General features: G+C 41.1%; 1 protein-coding gene across 1 annotated transcript in view; it reads left to right on the top strand.

The window, feature by feature from the left end:
- The window catches only part of LOC104528880 (5-hydroxytryptamine receptor 2A), a 41,801-nt gene extending 18,686 nt beyond the window's left edge, over positions 1-23,115 (top strand). Inside the window, exons 2-3 of the mRNA XM_010173026.2 lie at positions 11,170-11,370; positions 21,846-23,115. Coding sequence (XP_010171328.1) covers positions 11,170-11,370; positions 21,846-22,678 — 1,034 coding nt within the window. The 3' untranslated portion in view covers positions 22,679-23,115. The remainder of the gene's footprint in view (positions 1-11,169; positions 11,371-21,845) is intronic.
- Positions 23,116-23,400: the final 285 nt, after the last annotated feature.

Raw genomic sequence — 23,400 nt, 5'->3', positions numbered from 1 at the left:
AAAACATTGTTACAGGAAACAGGATCACCTCATCCTGCATTGCTGTTTTCAACACAGACCTTAGGATTCAAAACTTCCTACCTGCATCATTTGTCATAGAGGGACATAAAGTCAGGCAGGATTGATGTTGCTGCCTGTTTGTTTTCTTTTTGGCAGAGGGATGTAACCTGAATTCCAGGATGTGAGGTTGAAGGTACAAGTGTTGGCATAGTCTGAGGTGTTCCTAAATCTTTTGATCTGTAAAGAAAGCTGTGCTGAGTTGACTCTTACATGTCCTCATGCAGCAGTTTGAAAACAATCTGGCATTTTATAGGCTGTAAATGCTGCAGTATGAATGCACCATAATCTAAGATTAAATCTTATTCCAACTTCAAGTCTTTTATAGTAGACTGTTAGTGGTGAGCAGTTTCAATTAGTAACAAGTTGTGTATAAAATGCTTACATAAATGCAAATCCTTAACATCATATTATGTGGGTTTACAAGTTGGGCTGTCACACTGAATAACAAATTGGTTGCTTGGAGTAAAGGGCTGGTTTGAAATCACGCTGCATTAGGCTGGTTGGGAGTGTGTTGGCTCTGCTGGGCAGATGTGGGATGAGTGGAGGTACAGAGGCCCCGTGTTTCTCAAGGGGGACAGTGCATCTTCAGCCATGTGCAGCCTTCCCATACCCCTGAATTCCAAAGGCTGCTTTGGATGCTGGCAACAGGATGACTTGCCCTGTTCACCATGAGACGACCCAGTCTTCTCTGAGTATCATACCCAGATGGGAGGTTGGTTCCTAACTAGGCTAAATGAGTCAAATCCTACGAGAGGGCCAGGAATTGAGTCTCTTGGATGCAGCACTGGCTGCTCCTGGGCTGCAGACAGAATTAGCCTGCAGGGTTCTGCAGATGAGAAAAGAAAAAATATGGCAACATGTTGAGGTGATGCCTTGTGAGCCTTCCTCCCTCTGAGGCTTAATATAGAGACATCCTCAGACTGTGATTTTGTTCATACTTCCCCACAGGGATGTTCGATTAAACACGAGCCTTTAAAGTTCATACTTTCTTGCACTGATAGAAGTGGAGCAGATCACGCCAGGGGCTCTCCACTTGCATGTCCATGGCCTGCAGGTGTCTGGGCTATCTAGGAAAGCCTCCTGTGCCAGTGATGGCGAAATGGGCTTTCCTGCAGGCACCACACTGTCCAGCTTATCTGTCAAAGCTTCTAGACCTAGTCCTGCTATGGAAAATTATTTTCCAGGCCTGTGAAAGGAGCCTCTGAGATTCCTATGGCCTGGCAAAATGGGGATACATCTGTGTATCGTGGAATAATAAGGGAAAGAAGTGGGAAAGGACAGCCAAGTAATTAAGCTTGACCATGGAGGGAAGGGAATTCCAGACTTGGAAAAATTGTACTGGAAGAAAAAGGCTACTGCAATGTTATTTTTCAAGTACTGTGCAAGATTTGAGAAGAGATCAAGGCAATTAAGTAACCTGGTCTAGTTTGGGTGCACTTGTTTGCTCCATCTTATTTCTGCATCCTATTCCTCAATTAAAAGAAAGTTATTGGCAAAATTCTTCCAAAGTATAAGCCTGGGTTGTACCACTACAAGAATGCTGGTGGATAACTGTACATTTCTGGCTTCAGTCTGGGAGTTGTTTGTGAATTTGCATGGCTCAGCAGGTTGTTCCTATAGAGTATAGAATTGATTAGCAATATGTGCATTTTCTAGATCGCTATTAGAATGATTTAATTAAATATCTGAATCTTATTTACGTACTGGATTAATTCTGTTCCACTCCTGTTTCAGGGAAGGACAGTGATTCTTCATTGCATTGCCTCTTAATTGGGGCAGGTTGCACATGTGCAGATTACTGTGCTGAGTTGGCACGTGGTAGCCACTAAACTCCTAGAAAACAGTGGAGCTTGCTCATGTATTCACAGATTTCCTTGAGATTACAGCATATTATTAGCAAATTATTTCTTTGAGAAAGCCACTGAAGGTGCTGTTCTATCACCTTTCAGACTCCCACAGTGAAAATTTCCAATGGGACGAGCTCCAACCTGACACTTCTCTTACAATGAAGGATTTATCTGTCCTTGGTCAGAAGCAGCCTGGCCATGGTGACAGAAACGGTTTGCAAGCGGGAGATTTGCATCTAAGGTATTAAGCAACAGGAGGACAGTAGATGGCACTCAAGGATATGGAGCAGAATTTCTAGGCTTCTTAGCAACCCCCAAGTAATTGTTTTTCATAGTGGCTTCTGTGGAATACTCTGGTGCTGGCATTCCTACCTGTACAAACACAAAGATTCAGAGATGCCAATCACCTTGGAGGAAGCTAAACAGGGAATGCATTTTGCAAGTCCTCTGCCCTGAAAAGTATCAAAAATGGAAATAAACATCTGTGAGCATGACCAAAATATGGCTTATTTCCCTTGCTTGAAGTGATTTCTTGCCATTATTAGTCCTACTGACTGCTTGTACTGGCTTTTAACCTCATCAGACAAGCAAACTGTGACTCACACTGGCAGTGTTCAGCCAGACAATTAACCCACTGTCCCTAATAGCTTTCCTGCTGTTGAGGAAGGTGTGCAGTAAGAAGGAAAGCTGACTCACTAAACTACTTTGATATCCCTAAATTCATCAAAGCTCTTGAGTGAGGGTGGCACTTTCCTTTGGTGTTAGACTGGTGCAAGTGTAGCACTGCGCTGAACAGGGGCTGAAATGATGGTTGTACCCTGGTCACATCCAGCTGCCTGCGAGCAAATGGGAAGCAAAATCACTGCAACTTTTCAAACTGTAGACCTTGCTTTGCCCTCACATTATGCTTTATATCCCAAGATGCAATTCTTTATTTCCCCCCAAATAGAGGGGAAAAAATCTGATGAGGCACGCAAGGTATTCCAGGCTAACAAAACTCCTGAGAACATCTTCATCTGTACACTCAAAATTAATGCTAGTGATTTGCAGACATTGGTTTACAGCAAGTATGTCAATTCTTATTAAATTGGTTGGCAAATTTAGTAAAAGCATTAGCTAGTTAAAAATGACAGACCTGTGTTCTCTGAATACAGAACCCTTACATCAAATGAAGAAAATCCTTATTATGCCTCTTTCTGAAATCAGATATTTTATCAGGATTCAGAGGCCAGTTTGTTCAGCAGCATTGCCAAGAGGGAGCCTGAGCTGAGAAAGAGAATTAATCCCAGGTAGGCTCCCAAACAGCTGTCAGTGCCACTGAGTTATGCTGAAACCAAACCAAAGACCTAAAAAAATCTGCTCTGTATGGTTTTACATCCTCTCACTAGCCCCAGAGCCAGTCCTAGGGCAGAGCCATAGTCTAAACTTTCTTTGATATTAGAAACTCTAGGTTTGAGCAGATGGCTTCTTTGTTCCAGCTAAGGTGACTGCTCAGCAGGCAGCTGTAATCTGAATAATACCACATCATTTTCAGGTCTGAATTCTAGTTTCCTCAAATGATCTGTATATTTTGGCAGCTATTTCTTGTAATAATGGATCTTCTTCAATTTCATCAAAAATAGGCAAAACCACCTGTTATTGTCATACGTTTGTGCACTTTGTTATGAAACAGTTTTTTGGAAAATATTTATATTTTTACATTTGGAAGGTATTCATTTGGGGTCTGTGTTTGTTCGTGGGCTTATTTTCCAGTGTGGTGTTGGTTAAACTGTTGTTTTATTAGTTGTTTAAATAATGGCTGATCCATAACCTGCATGGAGGAAGTTAAAGGAGAGGCCACTGTCCTGCTGTTATGCTGACATACAGAACATCAGTAAAAAGAAAACATTTTCTGGTGTGAATATTTTTTTAGACTGTGGTTTCATTTAGATAAAGTATTGTGAAGAATTTATATGTCAGAATTGTGGGAAGAGATCATATCTCTGTTGGAGTTAAAATGCTGTAAGGAACCCTTTTTGTGAAGCTGGTGATACAATTCAATTAATTGTACCATTGCCCCGTTAACTGTCCGTATCACCCAACGTAAAAATTCCAGATTCAGCTACAGATGCTTAACCTGTGAGCAAAGAACATTACTGAGCCTAGAAATTTTTCCTCTGACTTCAAACATAGTTTTAGTCTCCACCAACAAATGAAAAAATGAATGTAATGGTAGACCACACCAGAATAATTTGATATTTCCCTTAAAGAAGAGATGCTGCCTTTGGGATGGCAACAGCATTCTCTATGTTTTCTTCGTAGCAAACATCCTATTTTATTAGCAGAGTTGTTTTAAGTATTGTATGTGATAAAGCTGGCTCCTTGCATTTAAAATATTACTTAAATGATATTCAGAGCAACCTTTCTTTAGATCAGATAATTACATCCAATCTGGCTTTAAATTTGCTTCTTTCTTACAAGTCCTGTCAAGTCATTGCCATACTGGATAGAAAGCAAAATCCAACACAGTTATTTAAAATTCTCAAAACAGCATAATGGGTGCAATTATTTAATTTGCAATAAAACACAGTCACATCAATTAACCACCATAACTTGTAAGGCAAGAACCAAAAGTCCTTTAGAGGCACATTCAGCTCTGCCAGCATTTCCCTTGAAGGTAGGGAGGTTCCAAAGGAGATCACACCATTCTGTTGCCCATTGCCTGTCCCAGGGCCACTTGTGCCATGGTGACAGCTCCAGGAGGTGAAAAATGAATAGCTCAGAGGAAAACCAAAGCTCAGGATGGTGGCATGGCCCAGTTTGGATGTGATCGATGGCACAGACTCAAGTAAATCCTTTGTGTGGTGTTGCACTATGGCAAAATAGCATCTTCTGCAGAGGTTCGAGTCAAGTGCAGGGTGCCATCAGTGGTCTCATGAACACCACGTCTGGACACGTGTCACCTTCTTTTCCTTACTTGGTTGTCTCTTCCATCCTCTTAGCCATCATTCACCTAAGAGCTCATCCTCTGCTGAGTATCTTTTGGGATGCTCAAGTCTTTTTGAACTTGCAGCTTTCAAGAATATAGTCCTTCTGAAAGGCACCTTTATTCTTTGTGTGTAGATTACATCCCTGTGCTTGTCTGTGCTAGAATATATGCTATTTAAGGGATCAAGATGGCTTGAGGATAGCCTTTTTTTTTCTCTAGAAAAAATGCAGGCTAGAAACTTAAAAGTAAACTCAATTTCTCATGTAACCCAGCGCCCGGGAGTTCAATATGTCAGAAAAGCATCGAATTCCACTCTATTGATGATAAAATCAGAAGCATTAGCAGTGCTGCCCTTGAGACCACGGATTCCTCTAGGCAGGAAGCTTGGCTGCACACGCATGGTCCCTTCAGTGGATGCGCTGGTAGTCACTGAGGACTGCGGGGGTCAAGCAAGATGTTCTGTACTTCTCAGGCATGGTGGAGATTTTCAGCACGCTCGGTTGTGTGACTCTGGGTGATACCGATGTCTCTGAGTCATTTGTCTATGTAAATCAGAAGGAAATAAATTAGCAAAAAAGAGATACATAGCTTTATAGTTACTGAAGTGGTATTTCAGGGTAAGAAATACTTTACTTACTAGATAAGAGAGAGAAGAGAATAATTTAAATTCTTTCATTCCCTTGGGAATAATGCAATGCAGTAATGTTAAAATTCTATATAATTGCTTTCTATTTTTGTAAAGCCTGTGGCAGCTATGAAACTTTAAAGTGAATACTGGAAAGTCTGATGAGTATAAAATGCTTCAGTTGCAATACGTTAATGGTGCAATGGGGGTAAAAAGACTTTTAACAGTGGGAAAGGGTAGGCTTTTTTCTACAGCCCCCAACAGTGGGTTTCCCTAGAAAGTGTGAAAGAATCTTCAAAAGCTGCAAAATCTATCAGAAAGTGAGAGCTTTTGAGTACGTGTTCTGGGTTGCTCTTTCCCATCATCTGCACGCTGCTCTGAGTTACGGCAAGGAAACCGGGGCAAATGCCTTTATTGAGTATTGAACTCTTCTCATTTTGAAAGGCTGTATCCTCATTTCTGAGGGAATTAGGTGAGATATCTCCTGAATTTTTTGTTATTGTCCTTTCCGAGAGTCAGAGCACTACTCAGACCAGTAGATCAGTGTATGGCCTGGAACAGATCCATGGTCCCGAGAAGATGATCAAGAGGTGCTTCAAGCATGTACTGTGTTGCTGTGTTAACTGCAGGGAAATTGTGCTTTTTACTGGGATTAAGAGTCATTCAAACACAATGATTTCCTACCATTTTTAGTTCAATATGTTCAAGGCCTTCTAGTAGTTAAAGCGAAATGTAAATACAGTAACTATGAGAACACCAAAAGCATAAATACTACGTGTATTTTAGTTTTTGGCCAAGCTAATGAACAGCCTTAAAAGAGGCTGTATTTCAACAGCATAAGTTCTTATTCTACAATTCTGAGCTCTGTTTTTTTCCTATAAATATGCAGATGTATATATACTTTATATATATGTGTGTGCATGCATATAAAATGTCATCATGAGCTAAAAAGACGAAATATACCCTTATCCTTCCTATGTGATTTTCAAGGGTGTTTTTTACCCTTTTATCCATCCCAGTAGATATAAAGCGCTGGCTAAACACAACAAATGTGTTCTGAAGCCTTTTCCAAATTCCTGTTCATGGTTGGAAAAGAAATGATTGCTGCAGCTTACTGTGAGTTTGCCATGATAAATTGCTGAAGCTACAGGGATGAATTTTACATAACTCTTTGCTTATTGTGTTGTAAGCAGGTATTTTTGTCACTGTTATTCCAGATTTGTCCCTAATGTTACACTGCATATTCCCAAGAGGTATCCTGGGGCAGATCACACTATAGAAGTGGTAAATATGTAGAAACAATAGTCATTTTTTAAAAAAGTAAATATAGTGAGCCAGTCCATTGGTAGCATGGAGTGTGTTTGTATGTGTACATACAACTCCTGCCTACTCCAGTTTACCATAAAAACCTGGGTAAAACTCATGAGATTTTGTTTGAGGCTCTGGGGAGAAGGAAAGGGGTTTCTGTCAGTCTCGGTCTATTCCGCAGTCCCACAGTTTCTTTTCAGCTGCAGGTTCTAACACTTTTTTTTTTTTACTTTTTTTTCCAGTTCAGCCATTCTCCTACAATCTGGAGTAATTCTGTTTTACCATTTGACATAATTAATTTTGCTTCTATTTGCTATGTTTTGGATTATTCAGTCACCTCCTGCTGCAGTGGCTGGTAATTTTGACTCTCATGCAGCGAACAGCACAATGACCATAATAATAGTGTTACACAACACTTTTTACCCATATGCATAAAACCTCTGACAAAAGTGATTAAATTTTATTGTTGCCATGTTTCTTGATGGAAAGCACAAAAAATTTAAGGGAACTCTCATCTGACAGCAAATTAGCTACACGCAGAGATGGTCTATGACTTTGCCAAAATGCTTTTGAGTTTCTGTATTTTGCTGCCAACAGTTTATGCTCGTCTCAGCTGTTCAGGGACATGCAAGAACTGTGGTTTGCTTTTTCATCCCAGCACAGGAGATGAAATCCCACCTATGGACCTTGATACCTGGTTAAATATGAGTGTTTGAACCATGTTTCCCATGAAGAACGATAGCATCTCAGGTTCCATGAGATGCTATTCAGCTTTGGAAGCTAAGCGATGTACACAGACATTCTGTAGAAGTTTCCTTCCAGGATTTCATATGCATTGTATTTATCCTGATCAGAGCCAGAAGCTAACACTGATCTAAAAGTAATATCACTGCAGTAGTCTTCTATATGCTTTTCTCTATGAATTTGCCCAGTGTCAACTTCTAGCATCCACAAAATGTCTGGAGGCAAAAATATCTGCAGTTTGATTAGATGCTGGGTAAAGAAATATCACCTTTTGTTCTGACCTGCTGGATTCATCTAATTCCCTTCAGCACTCTCTTATCTGGTCTACCAGCCAGTGCATTAAATATATGACTGATTTTAACAGCACAGATTAATTCAAGGTACAAAAATCAGAGTTTCTTACAAAGAATTTGGGTTTTGCTCACCCAGGTGTTTAGTACTGTTTCATTATTTCTGGAGACATATCTGGACTGAGATGCATGCTTTCCATTGGAAATGCAATTACTAAAGATTAGAAGTGCTGGGGTCCAAGAATTCATTTCACTCAGTCATCTGCACTTCTAAATATATGGTAATTGCTATTTTTTGTGTATGAAATGAGAGAAAATAGAACAAATGTTACCTTCTGCAGATAGAGTATTTCTGAGGATAAGATTGTTTTAAAAGTAAAACATAATTAACAGAACTGTTTTTTTTAATCCTTGTTTGCATCTTGGCACAGTCACAGGGCACATTTCCTATCTTTTGTACATTTATTTGAAACAGAATTAGAATAAACTTTTTTTTGTTTTTGTACAAATTACTGGCTTTGTAAGCTGTGTAGGTGTTTTTTAAATGCACACACCATGCTAACTTAAAAGTAATTGCTTTTTGACATAGGATACATATTATGCCCTTCCTATAAAGGTATAGTCACGTGTTATAAGCTGCCATTCTACAAATTTCCAGAGTGACATTTTATTTTTGCGAATCTTTTTAGGAAACTTCCTGAGAAAGTAAAATGTCTACTCATATAACTGCCTCTTCAGCTAGAATCATAACAGAGTACCTTGGAACAGTAAAGACTAAAAGGATTAGCCATTAGGAGGGCTATCGTACCACGCTTATCTTTAAAGACATCCTGACAGTTTGTCTGGGCAGTAATTCTGGGCAGTGGTACTTTGATCTGTTGGTGGCTGTGGTTCCTGCACTGCCAGGGCTGATAGCAGGCAACACCTACTAACCTCACACTGTGGGTATGAACGTTTACTGTCACTTTTGCTTCTGCTATTTTTTTTGGTTGTGATGCTGTTGTGTAGTTCACATCAATAGCAGAAGTTGTTCCGGGGGAATCAATCATGGGAAGCGTTCTGGTGGCTCAAAGGAAGGAAGAGAGGCTATTCATCATTCAATAATGCTGAAAAGGTGGTTGCTGTAGAAACCTCTTCCAGTTCTAGCAAATGTCAAGAATCAGATTGTACCCACTGCAGTGCCATAGATCAGATTGGAGACGCTCCCACGCACCGGGAGCCCGGAGGCCTGGTGTCCCTTTCTGGAGACACCGGAGATGTCCTGGCCATCTGCCTGATGAGGGGAGCAGCCACCACCATCACTGTCCCTGTGTGCAGGGGCTGCTGAACAGTCACCATCACTTCGCACATATTCACAGACTGCTTCATCCCTCAGGACACACGCCCCAGTGCTTCTCTCCAGGTCTCGTGCTCATAGCTCACTTCAGCCTGTATCAGAAAGCTGACTCAGCAACTCAGAGGGAGAAGCAGCGAGGGATAAAGCATGTCTCAATGTGTTTTAGCTTGAGCTAGCAGCAAAATCCAGGGCTGTACAGGGAGCACGGGTACCACGTGAAGGAGATCAGACTTGTTCTTCCCTGGAGCATTCACTGAGGCATCATTAAAGACCCAGCAAACCAGAGGCATGCTTAGCTGGAGCTCTGAGCTCAATTGCAGGTTAATGGCAGCATTGTCCTAAGCTATTGCAAAGTGTGAATGAGAGCAAGAAGTGCACAGTTTGATCATAGCTTCATAAAGGGGCTGAGTCAGAATTTAAGCAACTTCGATTAATTCGTACAGCAGAGTTGCCTTTTAAAGTAAAGATGCTCCTGCCACAAAGTGCTTTACTTTGATAAGGACCTCTTAAATGCTTGCTGCTTTGGATTTCAGTCCCCTTACAGTCCATCCACCACTTGGGGTGGTGCAAACTTGCCGCAATAAGTTATTTATCTCCCAGAGCTGAGGTCTTGTTGTGTGGGTTTCATGAGTTACTTAGCACTTCTTCTGTGGGTTTCTCACTGGTAAAATGAGCTAATGTGTCCATCTCGTTCTGCCATGCTCTTTGTGAAGGATTCCTGGGCTTCACTGGGACAATTTGTAATAATTTGCTCTGGTTCAGTTCACTTTGGATATCTGTGTGTAAGATACCCTGCATTTGTCTTGTCTGGGTAATTTATTTCAAAATATGCTTTCTGAGACTAATGTTTCTCCCTTTCCATTCAAGATCTGTAGAATGGAGCTGCATCGTTCTTAATATAACATTGATTCTGTAGAGTGACGTTTCTGATCCTTGGGGTAAACTTCAAGATTGCTTTAGATATCAGTGTTCTGAGTGAAGACACAAGAATATCTCTTTATTCAACTATTATGAAGTTTCATGTTTTCAGCTGCTACAGATGCTGATTTGTTTTGATAAGTGTGTCAGAAGCCCAGAGCTTGGCAGGACACGTTATTGATCTCGCACAATCCATTCTGGGTATTAACATGGGAGTATCATTCACAAATCAATTTTCTCTGAGCTTTAATTTAAATACCAGTGCCCCTTGACAATCTTTCTGGGTCACTGTTATTCTCATGCTGTACTTCAGCACTGAGTAAATTGATTAATAAATACAGGCACCAAATTAGCTGCGTGCCAGCTGCTGTCAGATGTCACTATCTAGTCGGTTCAGTTTGCTGGCACACTTGTTCCTGTAAAGAATAATACTCAGCTCTGTCTACCTTCCAAACAGTTTTCAAATTTTAGCCACTCAATCCCAGCTGCTCTGTAAGGAGGCAAGTGTTCCTCTCTTATTAAGGCACACTGCCTGGGGAGAATATTTAAGGTGAAGTAGTGTCATTTAGCTAGTGTACAAATTTAGCAGACTGGGTATGTTTAGTAGACTGTGTACAAAAACTGTCTGTGTTCTCCTCAGCAGACAGAAACTGAGAAGTACATATCAAGAAAGGATCTGAGTGAAGTTAATGCCACATAATGCTGTGCAATCCATGGAAAGAATCTGTTTAGGCAATTACAAATGAATGTAATGTTTGATTTTGTAAAGATATGGGAGAAAGGTTAAGAGATTGGAACAGAGCTAGAATGGTCACTTGGCCAAATCAATGTTCCTTTGCCTTTAGCTACAGGTCATGGAAAACAGATCTGTGGGAACTGGCTGCGGGTTTATGAAAGGTTCAGAACCAGGGACTGCCCCGTGAGAGGTTTCTTCATCCGCTCCTCATGCATGTGCCCCTTACTGGTATCGCAGAGTTAAAACATCCCAGCAGTTTCTCAGAAATGATGGCCTAGCTTCCCAAATTATTTCCTTTTCTTTTTTTCCTTTCATTTCTTTTCTCTCTATGTTTCAGATTATGCTTGGCCTTTGCCTAAACAGTTGTGCCCTATATGGATTTCCCTAGATGTGCTCTTTTCAACTGCATCTATTATGCATCTCTGTGCCATCTCTCTTGATCGGTATGTAGCAATACGCAATCCCATTGAGCACAGCCGCTTCAATTCCCGCACCAAGGCTATTATGAAAATTGCTGCAGTTTGGACCATATCCATAGGTAAGCAAATGCGGCTCATGATCTTAACTGTGTCTTGATGAATAATAGTGTTACTCCAATTTTCATTTAGGATTTTTAAGAGGATACTCAAATTAATTTACCTGGCTTGCATGCCTGAATATAATAAATGATTACTGGGAAACAGAAGTCTTTCATTACAGTTGGTTAGTGACCAAACTAAGTAGTCATTTTTTGGAATACCACCACTTCCAATGCTGAAGCATTGCTGCTGTGTACATATCAATATGCCGATAATGACGGTAACAGAGACAAATGGCACTATAAAAATGCTGTGTAAACAAAGCAGGAAATAGCATTAGCAAAGGCTCTGGAAGGAAAACCCAGCCAGTACAAATTACATGTCTACACTGCAGTCACTGCAGTTAAACTCGCTCCAATTCTGGTAGCAGCTTAAGTGAAGCAGCACAGAATTGAAGGCAGGCTAACAGCGAGGTATTTACTGCTCTTGTGCAGGCTTTATAGCCTGTATTATACTCTGCTGCAGTTGGGTTGCTGCTAGTACTGAGCTAGCGAGTTTGAAGTCACAGTAAATGGGGAGAAAACATAAAAGAAGACACTTTTGTATCACTTTGATAAAAAGCAATAAATAAAGCAGCAGTAAAATATGGAAGAAAAGGAAAAAATATAGCAAGATGACTCTGTAATATCAGGAATTATGTGAAGAAAAACATCTTCTGGGGAATTCTTTCAATGTACTTTGAGTGAATTCTTCTCTTTCAATCCATGTTCAGTTTATTCCTGTGTCTGTAACTTTTCCAAATTCATTTATGAAGTAAAACCAGTTAGCTGCTTTAGATACATAGCATGTAAAAGAGACATTTGGGGCAATGTCAGAATTGTATGACCACTTCCCACTGCTGTATTGCCTTTTTTGCTTGAATAAAATGTAGTCTTACAAAGATTTAACTTTTCTTTTATAAAGCAATTGTCACTTTCAGCACTGTACTGCAAGGAAAAGCAGGTTTCAGGTGCTTGAACTTCTCTTGGATTTTTCCTGCTTTAGAAGTGGAGTATGATACTGGATGTCTGGGTGCTTCAGGGACTACTTACTGTTCTGCTTTCATTTCTGGAGCTAACTTGCAGATTTCTGGCTGTGCTACCTTACATGTTGTGGACATATCCTTAGAAATTTTGGCTAGCACTGAATGTGACTGCCTGCACAAGCGCCTTTAGGGCTAAGTTGTGGTTTGGACTATGGGTCCAAAGGATAAATTAAGGCAATGAGTGCTTCATGCATAATTCACTGAGTAAGCAGACTAGTAAGCAAATCTAGGGCCAGATCAAATAGATGTAAAGATAGCCATAGACCTACTTATTCCTGGAGTTACTGGGTGGGGAATAGGTTCAGGACAATGGAAAATAGGAACATTATGAACTCCACTGTCCCCAAGGACAGAAGAACCTGAGCTGGGATAGGCAAGGTGACTTTGTGCTGCTGTAGAGCACAAACACCTCACCCCTGCCCAGCTTTCTTGGGGGATTTTTAACAAGTCTGCATTTATAACAGGATGTGAAACAGGTGAAGTAATGAACACTAAAAGAAATAGCTTGGAAAGGAGATGGAATGGCACTTCACTTTTTCAGGCACATGGCTTGTCAGCCTTCAATACAGCAACGAGTGCTGCATTTATTCCCCAGCATCCAAGAGTCTTTAGGAAGCACTGTAAGCAGTCGCTCAGTGGGATATCTGCAGCGCACAATGCTTTGGGGACCTGCCTTGGGCAGCACTTCCCTCGCCACGCTGGGAAGGGAGATGTGTTCCAGCTGTACCTGCGTGCCCTCCTTTGCTGGGATCATAGCTGAGAGGGTGTACAGCCTGTCTGGGCTTGCTTTATGTTTTGTTTGTTCTCTTTGATACAGATAGAGCTGACCCAGGGGAGTCTTTGCTTGCCCGTATCTTAAAAAAAAAAAAAAAAAAAAAAAAAAGAGATGCAAGCAAAGACTCCCCAGAGAGTCTGTTTAGGGCACTGAAATGCCCACCATCCCCAGTGCACGTGATAGGGCTTACCCATTTACTCGGACTTTCTCCAGAAGATTGCAGTAAATGGAGGAATAAAAGTCCTCTTGGTATGCATCTAGCTTACTTTAACATAACTATTTTTACTTAATAAATGAATTTGGAAATATGACAGACACAGGGATAAACTGAACATGGAATGAAAGGGAAGAACTCACTGTTGCTGTCTTCCGGCTCTTACCTACTCATCACTTGGAAAGGCCCTGATGAAATCCCATGCAATTTTCAAGACAATTAAATAGGTTAAGTAAATTCACCCAGTTTTCAGTATTAAGTATCACTAAAGAATTTGTGCATTTCTGTATATGATTAAGTATCAAATTAAAACCAGCACTTAAGTGCAGCTGGTCAGTTTGCATTTCCTAAATCCTGCTTCAGTTGGACTGAAGAAACTTTTAAGTACATCCCATGTAAAGAATCCTGAATTCAGTTCCTGAATCATAATTTAAAATAAGAAGTAAAAAACATGTAATTTATCTTAATTTAGTAGCTTTTGCATTCCATTTTCCTGAAATGTTAATGCTGACAGCAAAATAAATAATAGAGGTTCATTGCTCATTGAGCTATGAATTTGGCAGGTTGCACAAGCCTAAACCTATGATTAGGTTTTTAAGCAGGGGAACATAACAGAGTCCTCCTGTCTGCTGACAATTGCTTTATGGATGGGTCTTTTCCAAAGCCCTCTTTGTTCTAGATTAAAGTACATCCCAGCCAGTTGTCCTGTGTTTTAGCAAATGTAACCTGAGCAAGACTTTTTGTGTTCAGTTAGAGGAAAAGTGGGTGCTGTGGAAGTGCTGGGCTTGTAAAAATGAGTTTTGTGATAGATGGCACTGTGCTGAGGCTGGAAATAGAAATGTAGGCAACAGAAATATCCACACAGTTGAAAATGGAAAGAGATTATAGATGTGAGCTTGCTGGCAGAATCTTGATGTTGTTTCAAGACTTCAGACTTTGCACAATTGCAAGTGCAAAGGTTTTTCACTACTAACATGTGAACTTAACTACCTCATCAAACTCCCCGTATCATGCTCTGATGAAGGTGGCTTCGAGCCACCATGGCCAAGAGAGGAGAACCCCATGGAGCAGTCAGCATGAATGATGAGGAGCTAGTCAAACTCTAAATGCACACCATATGATACAGGAGAAAGTCTTAACTGGGTAATTTTAATAGAAAAGAAATACCACTTTGGAAATGTGAATGAAAGAACTTCAGTGATGTGGAAGGGTGCACACACATTACTTCTGATTTGAAAATAAGTAAAACATTTTAATTCTGAAGCTCCTCGTGGCCCAGCTGTGTCCTTGCTAGCACAAAAGGGGATTTCCTCTGCTTCCCTTGAAAGTTGAAGGTTTGGTCATTTACTAAAGCGTGCCAAAATTATGCATGCTAATAATTTCCCAGCTCACAGTTTTACATCCTTAGTAACAGTGTAAATTCAATTTACTTGATAAGTGACTGAGATAAGGCCATTCTTTAAATTCTGCTTTTTGTGTAAGTGCCATAAGCAGACCTGATGTCTTTTTGTTGTTTGTTTGAAAACAGAATAAGTAACAGAAAAAGGAAATGTGCTATTGACTTATGGTAATACCATGACACATGTTGTATTAAAATTGGACTTTTTTCTTTTCATTCTCTCTCTGACTCACTAATGATATTATAATTTTGATTTCAGGTAGATATCCCAGGTTTGTATATATAATAAACCTTTCAGCTTTAAAAAGGAATTTTATATCTCCATTTAACTTTCATGCTATTTCATTGTTTTCCTGAGGATATCTATTTATAGAAGTATGAAAGGCGTGAGCTGCAAGGATCAGTAAATACTCCTCTCAGATTAAGGGATCTCATGTCTAACACCTTTTTGCTTCTGCCCTGACTGTTCCTTTCTCACGAAGGCTGAGTAGCCTCATGCATGTAAGCTGTCCTAATGACATCCTTAAAGAGTCTCCAGGTATCAGTTAAGCCTTCCCCTGTCCCACTGGGGATAATCCCAGAGGGAATGATCATCAGTTTGAGGAACGTGCTTGGACTAGCACCACTGATATTAAAAGGAATTGTAGTCTCCTTACAGGCTAAGAGCACGTTGTGCATTGATGTAAAGGGGGACTGGAGTAATTCACGTAGCCTCCCTTGAGTCATGATTTTAGAGCCCGTTTAGGGTTTTGGTTTGCATTTCTGCCCATAGGCATGTCTCTGGGATCCGTGACCTGATCAGCAAGGTATTTGTTTGTTCCCACGGTGCCCTGGCTGATGAGACGTGCTTGCTCCTGAGCACCCTCTGTTCTGTGCTGGGCAGGAGTTGCTCCTGAGAGACTGTGTTTTGGAACAGGAGCACACCCCCATGAATTTCTTTGCAGGCTTCAGGCCCTCGTTAGCAAATAAAACCTTTGGACACATTTCATGGAAAAAAAATGGTGAAATCACTGCTAATGCAGAAGGCAACAAATGGAAGGTCAAAATGTGTTACCAGGATTTTGCTCAAACCTTTTGCACCAAGCAGGAAGGTTCTGTTTGTGGCTCATCATTTGGAAAGAAGGAAGCAGTGTTATGACAACTATCACTGGCAAAGCAAGCATTAGACACGTACCCTTCACCTCCTGGAAAAATGTACAAATTCCTGACTATGAGCATTGCTTTGATAGAAGGACAGTAATGCTATTGCTGAGAAAAATGATTGCATGATAGTAAAGCCTAAGAGAGGGCAGCATTAGTTTCTCTCTAGATTCGGGAGAAAATTGTATTAATGTATTTTTGCCTTTTTATGTTTGACATTAAATGTCTGACAGTGTATGTCTGACTGAAATTCCTCCCTCATGAGCATGAGGGTCGTAGTTGATGATTTCTGTAGGTGGAGGTGCTGCAGTGGTGGCAATCCTGTTAGCATTTGTTAGCATCAATGAGTGCAGAGGTGGCGATAGGATAGTGAGCCAGGCTACTGCTTGCTTCTGGTGGAGCAGTAGAGCAGGTTTGTGCTCATAAAACTTTTTCAGGCCTATCTTCTGGTCATGGGTGAGATAGAAACCCTTGCATTATGGCCTACAGCATGACACTAAGGCTTCATCTGCCTCTGTTTCCCATTCATTTGAATTGACTATAAGGTTATTTTCTCTAAAGACATTCTTTTGCCTGAGTGTTTCCCAAGAGGGGCATTGATCTCCCTAGCACATCAGCAAGAGGTATCAGGGTGAGGAAGATCATAGCACCTGATAACCAGCTGAGTTCATAGCAAGGGAACTACCTTGGGATTTGAGGCATGGGTGCCAGGATTGGTTTGATTTTGTCATCAGATGTCAGTGAATGTTTTGTTTGGGACAGCAGCAGATGTGATAGTCTGTGAAATGGTTTGCACAAAAGATGGATTGACCATCCCACCACATCCATTCCCAGGAGCAAGGGAGATGCTGGTGTCTCCTGTTTGAGGTTACCACTACTGAGCATCAGTTCAGGCATGGCTGTTTGATTTCTTGCGGAAGCCCAGCGCTGGTAGCTTGTATGCTGCGAGCAGGAGCAGGAGCCCCATCCTCCTTTGTTCAACTGCACCTTGGGAAACACATGGCTGAGCAAACCAAGAGAAGTAATTTAACAAAATAGAAGGGCAGGTGGGAAAAAAAAATATTTCTTCTGTCTTTTACTGGCATTTGCTGGTTTCCCATCTGGGCTTGGGTTGCTCAGTGCTCTTGCAAGGTTTAAGCAAGGGTCAGTCAGCAGCTTGTTCAAGCACAGTCAGTAATTACATTCCTTCATCTGCAGTTGTGCTCATTGTGGGCAGGGACATCCTTCAAAGTTCAGCCCCCTTTTGTCTTTGACTTTAAACCAATAAAAGGCCGGTGCTGTTGTTTTATTAGAACAGTTTTATTAGAACAGTTAGATTAGAACCTAATCCAGCCCTGAAGGTGCATTGTTGCTCTATTACCACATTAAATGCACGGCAATTAGTCTGCAGACATATGGGGAATATATGGAATTTTTGTGGTTTTGAAAAGCCCAGGTTCTTCAATTTGTTTCTCAAGAGCTTTGCTTCCTGAAACCAGTGCTTTTTCTTTCATTATGCAAGTCAGGAGGCTACTGTCTGTTGGGTTTTACTTCCCACTGTTAGTTATTAGAGAAACGTGCAGGCACTTTGCAAGATACTTCTGTTAAGAAACTAAATAGATTTGTTTTTGTTTTCTTCTCGCTTTTCTGAGAGATTTGGGGGAGTCAGTTCCTGTTTCCTCTAACAGGCTTTAATGCTAATGAATAGTTACAGCAGCTGCTAACAGTCAGGTGAATATCTCTTAAGTTGTAAGCTACATTTATTTTGTGTAATGATAAATATGTGGTTAAAGATATGGGTTTAAACACGCAGTGTTTAGCACAGACAGCAGTGTTCTTGGTTTTGCAGTGTAGACTGCTTTTCTGGCAGCCCTGACCTTGTTTGGCACACAGATCTTTCTGCATTTTAATTTTTTTTTAATTGTGTGTAAATGCCAGGCGGATGTTAGTGAGGTCCAAAGCCCACCTGCATCAGCAGAGCCCTTGCCATGGATCACAGTGAACTTTTGAATCCAGTGCTGACACCAGGAGATGTGATCCCTGGCATTCCCAAGTCCATGTACCTGCAGCAAGATGTGATCCCTCTTGTGTTCAGCCCTTAGAATCCCGCACTTTGGAAAGACAGAGTAAACATACACAGGCCTCTGTTTTCTTCAGTGAGGTTGTTGTCCCTGGAGGAAACAAAATATCTTCTTGTATAAGAATGTTGTGAGAAAGAATGGAAATTACTTCCTTTCTTAGTAGAAATAACCATCAAAGGCTCCATCTTTCCAGTAATCTCTATCAGTCTCATGGGCTTTCACAGAAGAAAACAAGATATTAAACACAAAAACATCATTGTTTTTCATTTAAGTCTAAATGTCAATTTGGACTTTTTAGCTGGCTTTTTCTCTGTAGCAAGCTAGTAAATGTTTTACAAAGCTTTATTTGTAGTCATTTGGGTTTTGTTTTATTAATTGAGAATCTGTGAAGAGCATCTGTTACTCTGTGTCCACAGCATCATCTCAGCCCCATTTGGTGAACCATTCTGCTGGCTTAAGAACATCTTTAAAGCTGATAAGAAGCAGTTAGAACAACAACTGTAATTGGATTTGTAATCCGGAGGATCTCTCTCTGTCTTGCTTCCCACTGCTCTCTCAGGCAGAAGCTAAAGGAGAGGAGAAGAAAAAAAATCATGTTCATCTCCTTTGTGTACTGCTGTGGTGAAAAGGGATGTCCCGCTCAAGCTGCTGCCTGGCAGACGGATGCACAGAGCTCTCAGTGTTGAGTCCAACAGGGACTTGGTTCATGGCCTGCTGGCTGGTGGTTGCTGGTTGTTTCTTCTTACTGGGGCAAAACCAGTTGCCCTAGGCACTGCTCAAACATCAAGCAAGAGGAGTAAGCTTGCTCTGAAGAGCAAAGTGTGATATGCAATAAGCTTGCAAAGCTCTTACCCTGCAAGTTTTTGGAACAACGTCACTCTCTTAGGGAATTCACTGCTGCCTGAGTTAGAAAGGGTTATTTGACACAACTGGAAAATGCCTCTGAGGCTGGAGACCTCAGCTCACTAAATCAGACTGGTGTTTGCTGATGAAGAGTGTGTCAGCTCAGGAGTAAGGCAAAAGCTCACAAAATGCTCTGCACTGGGGCTCAGAGAGCTGAACAGCAGTAAGGCTGGATGGCAGTAGGTTTTGGAGCCTCTCACCTGGTTTGGCACTCATCGTCCTTGTGCTGGTGCAGTGAGTTTGGCTTTTTCTGACTGATTGACCTCATTTCTTAAATTATGAGCAGTTACAACCACAGTGTGAGTATTGTGGGTTTCTTGAGTCAAGTGGAGTTGAATGCCTTCTCCGTGCTTGCTCGAACAGCTGAACTCAAGTAAGGCAAGCATTCATGTTTACCCGTGTTCAGGAGCCATGGGGATGCTTAGTGGTTAGCACAGCACATATTGATCAGGGTAACCCTATTGAAATTGGCGCCAGAGTGAGAGCTGTGTCTACTAGCAGATATTTGTGTATTTGGGATTGTGTCAGTAGCAATTTTGCAGTAATCCCCCATGAAGGAAGCCCCTCTGGGGTGTCTGGGATGTTCCACACTTCCCACTTCTGAGGTGGTGTAGAGTTAGTCTCTGTTTCCCGAGTTGTGTAACAGACTTAGTTCCCTTAGGGCTGGATTCTGGGGTGGATCAGTGATAAATCTCACATTAAAGAATGAGTTACAAAGGAGAAGTGTGAGGTGGAAGAAAGCATTTGAGATGAGGGTAATGCTGCCCATTCAGCAGTGGTGCTGTGTAGGCTAGCTGGCAGCTGAATGCATGCGTGTTGGCAGCTCCTCTGAGGGCATCTCTCTTCCTACTGCTGTTAACGATGGGATTTTCCTGGATTGGAGGAAAGAGCAAACAAAGCCCTGGTGCTCTCTCTCTTCTGTGCTTTCTCAGTTTGAAATCCCACTTTATTATGAGAGAGGTGAAGGACACTTTTTTCCATTACAGCAGCTACCTCCTCATTTGCTGTCATCAGTGCTGAGGTATCTTGTGGTCATGCAGAGTTTTAGGTTGCCACCAGTGCTCTTGATTTGTATATTCATCGTAGCCCAGAACTAGGCTATTCATCCCAAATGTACTTTATATGTGTGACCATGAAGATATCCTGAAATCTCTTCTCATTTCCCTTGACTAAAGCAATAACACTAGATTCAATGGTGACTACTTTGTGAATGAACCTTTATTAATTTTGGAGTTTTAGGTCAAAGGGCATGTGTTGTAGAGAGCTCTAAAGCATAAAATTATCCATGCAAATATAATCCCAGTGTAATACCATTGATGTAATTCAGATTTCTTCCTTGTGTAAAGACTGCTCTGTCCACCTCCCACCATTTCCCAAATGTCTGCGGTTTGATGGAGCCAAGGCATTAGAAAGATGTCTTTTACGATAAAGAGTCAGTAGCTTGATGGGATGAAGGTTATTGCAGTCACAGGGTTTGGCGTAGGCAAGGTAACAAGGGTTAATGTGTCAGAAAGGAGGCAAATGCCTTGCCAAGAGTAAGCTGATAGACACTAGCAGGTAGAGAGAAAGAAGACTGAATCCTGGAACTGTCACTTGGGCTAAGGAAACACATGCTATAATCACAGAAGGCATTTATAATTGCTACTTTTCAGAAGAAATTCCTTCACTAGATTACTAGCAAATGGTAATTTTATGGTAATGTCAAATTGCAGATGTATTCTCCAGAAACCTGGAAAACCCTTAGCTGGAACGGGAAAAATACCATGGTTAATCTCTTCAGCATGTTACTCTTTCTGTTTAGAAGTTCAGAGTCCCACAGGTCTAGGACCTATGCTGTTCATAGCAATTAAAAAAAAAAAAAGAAAACAAAGCCAAAACAATCCAGACCCAACAGTGGCCTCAGCATTGGTTATTTCTCAGGTGCAGGAGCTACGGCAGGGCATGGCCAGCCCCACAGGCATGTCTCTGGAGTGTGTACTCACAGACAGCTGGGTGAACAAAAGACATACTGCTGCTCTCTAAATGCTGGGATGTGCAGGTTTTTCCCTTTCTTTGAAAGGACAGAGAGGAATTTGTAAAGAAATGCAGAAAGATGATCAAAGGCATAAAATGATTTTGGCATGAGGAGAGAGTAAATAGAAAAGCATTCTTCAGTTCCAAAAGAGATATTGGACAGTAGGGATGATAAAGGTCTATAAAATCACTGAAAAGGTGGAAAAGGTGACCAGAGAGTGATTTCTTATTGTTTCTCACAGTAGAGAAACTGAAGGGAGTCAAAGGAAACTATCAGGCAGCAGATTTAAAATGAGCAAGAAATACTTTGCTCATGTGACAAACAGGTTATGGAACTGAATGCTGCTGAGTATTCTGGAGTTATAAATGACATCAAGAATTCATAGAAGATAGGTCTCTGGAAGGTTAGTTAAAAAATGAGGTGTGGATGCAACTTCTTGCTGTGGAATTTTCTAAGCTATAAAATGACAGCTGTCCCATTTTGTACCATGGCCCTAAACTTCTGATACCTGCCAAATACAAGAGACAAGGCTAGATAAGCCCATGATGGTCTAACTACATCTGGAAGCTGTGCTCTTGTTTTTATTATAATTGAATCATTTAAAGTTTCTTTCCTTTCAGTGAGAGGGTTTGTAGCTGGGCTTCTGATTTCAGACCATCATGTCAATCTGATAACCATTTTAGTTACACTTCTATTCTCGCTGTTCCAGTTTTTAGCCTTACATTCAAGTAGAGGGATAGGAGTGTTCTTACACGAGGTTTTTCCTTCCATCTGGGAGTAGTAACTTCTTTTTCAAACAGCTTTAGGCAGTGGGCTGAATGTATGCTGGACCTGCATAATCTCTGCTACCTCTTTGGAGCCCCATTCTTCCAGGTAACCGTCTCTTTTTTGGTCTTGTTCTTCTAGGGATATCTATGCCCATTCCAGTCATTGGTTTGCAAGATGACTCCAGGGTGTTTGTAAATGGGACCTGTGTCCTCAATGATGAGAACTTCGTCCTCATTGGATCCTTCATGGCATTCTTCATCCCTCTCATCATCATGGTGATCACGTATTGCCTGACCGTCCAGGTGCTGCAGAGACAGGCAACGGTGTTCATGTGTGGAGAGGTGCCCAAGCAGAGGAGGAGCAGCGTAAACTGCCTCAAGAAGGAAAACAACACAGAGAACATTTCAATGCTTCACAATCATGAGGGGGCATCTCACTTGAACTCTCCTGTAAATAAGGAGGCAGTGCTCTTTCGGAAAGGAACTATGCAGTCCATCAACAACGAACGAAGAGCCTCCAAGGTCCTGGGCATTGTCTTCTTTTTGTTCCTCATCATGTGGTGCCCATTTTTCATCACTAATGTCATGTCTGTCCTTTGCAAGGAAGCCTGCGATAAAGACCTCTTGAGTGAACTCCTTGATGTGTTTGTTTGGGTGGGGTATGTTTGCTCTGGGATTAATCCCCTCGTATACACACTCTTCAATAAAACGTACCGCAGGGCTTTTTCCAATTACATCTGTTGCCAATACAAGACCAGTAAAAAATCAGCACTGAGACAGAATCAGTGTCTGAATGTTGCTTCAACAGCTTTATATGGGAAAGATCTGACTTTAACTAGTTATCGAAATGGCAATGAACTCAATAGCATGGAACTAGATGAAGCTGAGGAGGGCCTTGAAATGCAACCAGGGACTTCAGAGCTCTCCATAAACAGCTGTAATGTTGTAAGCGAGAGAGTGAGCTGTGTGTAAAGGTGGCTCACGCAGCCTTTCGCTACGGTGTATCTGTAGCCAAAATATATTGTGTAAAAATGTAAGTGTTGGTCAAAGGACAATGTAAATATTGCATTCAGAACAAAGCTTTTTTTTTTTTTTTTTTTTTTAAAGAAAGAAAAGAGTTGTCTTTCCAGTCCAGTACTTAAATTCATATATATTAATATACCGCAGTGAAGGTTAAGGTTCTATATTTACTGTTAATACTAGATCAGAACTATTAGTTACTTTGCATATGTCATGGACAAAATGTTTGAATTCTTCTTCCAGTGCATGAACAAAAATGCTGAATATTTATCTCAGGTGGCATTTGCTGGAGTCCAGAATGGCACGTTAATAGTTATATATCAAATACATGCTATTAGACTTGGTCAGTATAACTTTCTTTTTCAAGTTGACAGTAAATATATACTTTAAATCCTCACCCCTATTTGTGCCGTGTAAAGACTGTACAGAAGCCTGGAAGAGAGACATCATGAAAGCGTAGTGGCTGTGCAGGCATCTGGCCAGACATGTCCTCTTACAGGTAGTGGCTTGCTGCTGTACTGGGGCAATCTTGCACTTCAAGAGACCTCTGTTAAATTTTAACTTCCTTTCCAATCCTGCTGTTTTCTTTCTGTTCTCCAGGAGGCTCCAGCTCACCTAAGGAAGGTGGGGAATGCAGTTATGGTGTGGTTTTACAACCCTGGCTGGGATCACTT

This window comes from Antrostomus carolinensis, unplaced genomic scaffold, assembly GCF_000700745.2.
Source record: "Antrostomus carolinensis isolate BGI_N321 unplaced genomic scaffold, ASM70074v2 scaffold8078, whole genome shotgun sequence".
Classification (NCBI taxonomy): Eukaryota; Metazoa; Chordata; class Aves; order Caprimulgiformes; family Caprimulgidae; genus Antrostomus; species Antrostomus carolinensis.
Note: the sequence above shows the minus strand (reverse complement) of the source record. Positions and strands in the feature narration are given on the sequence as shown.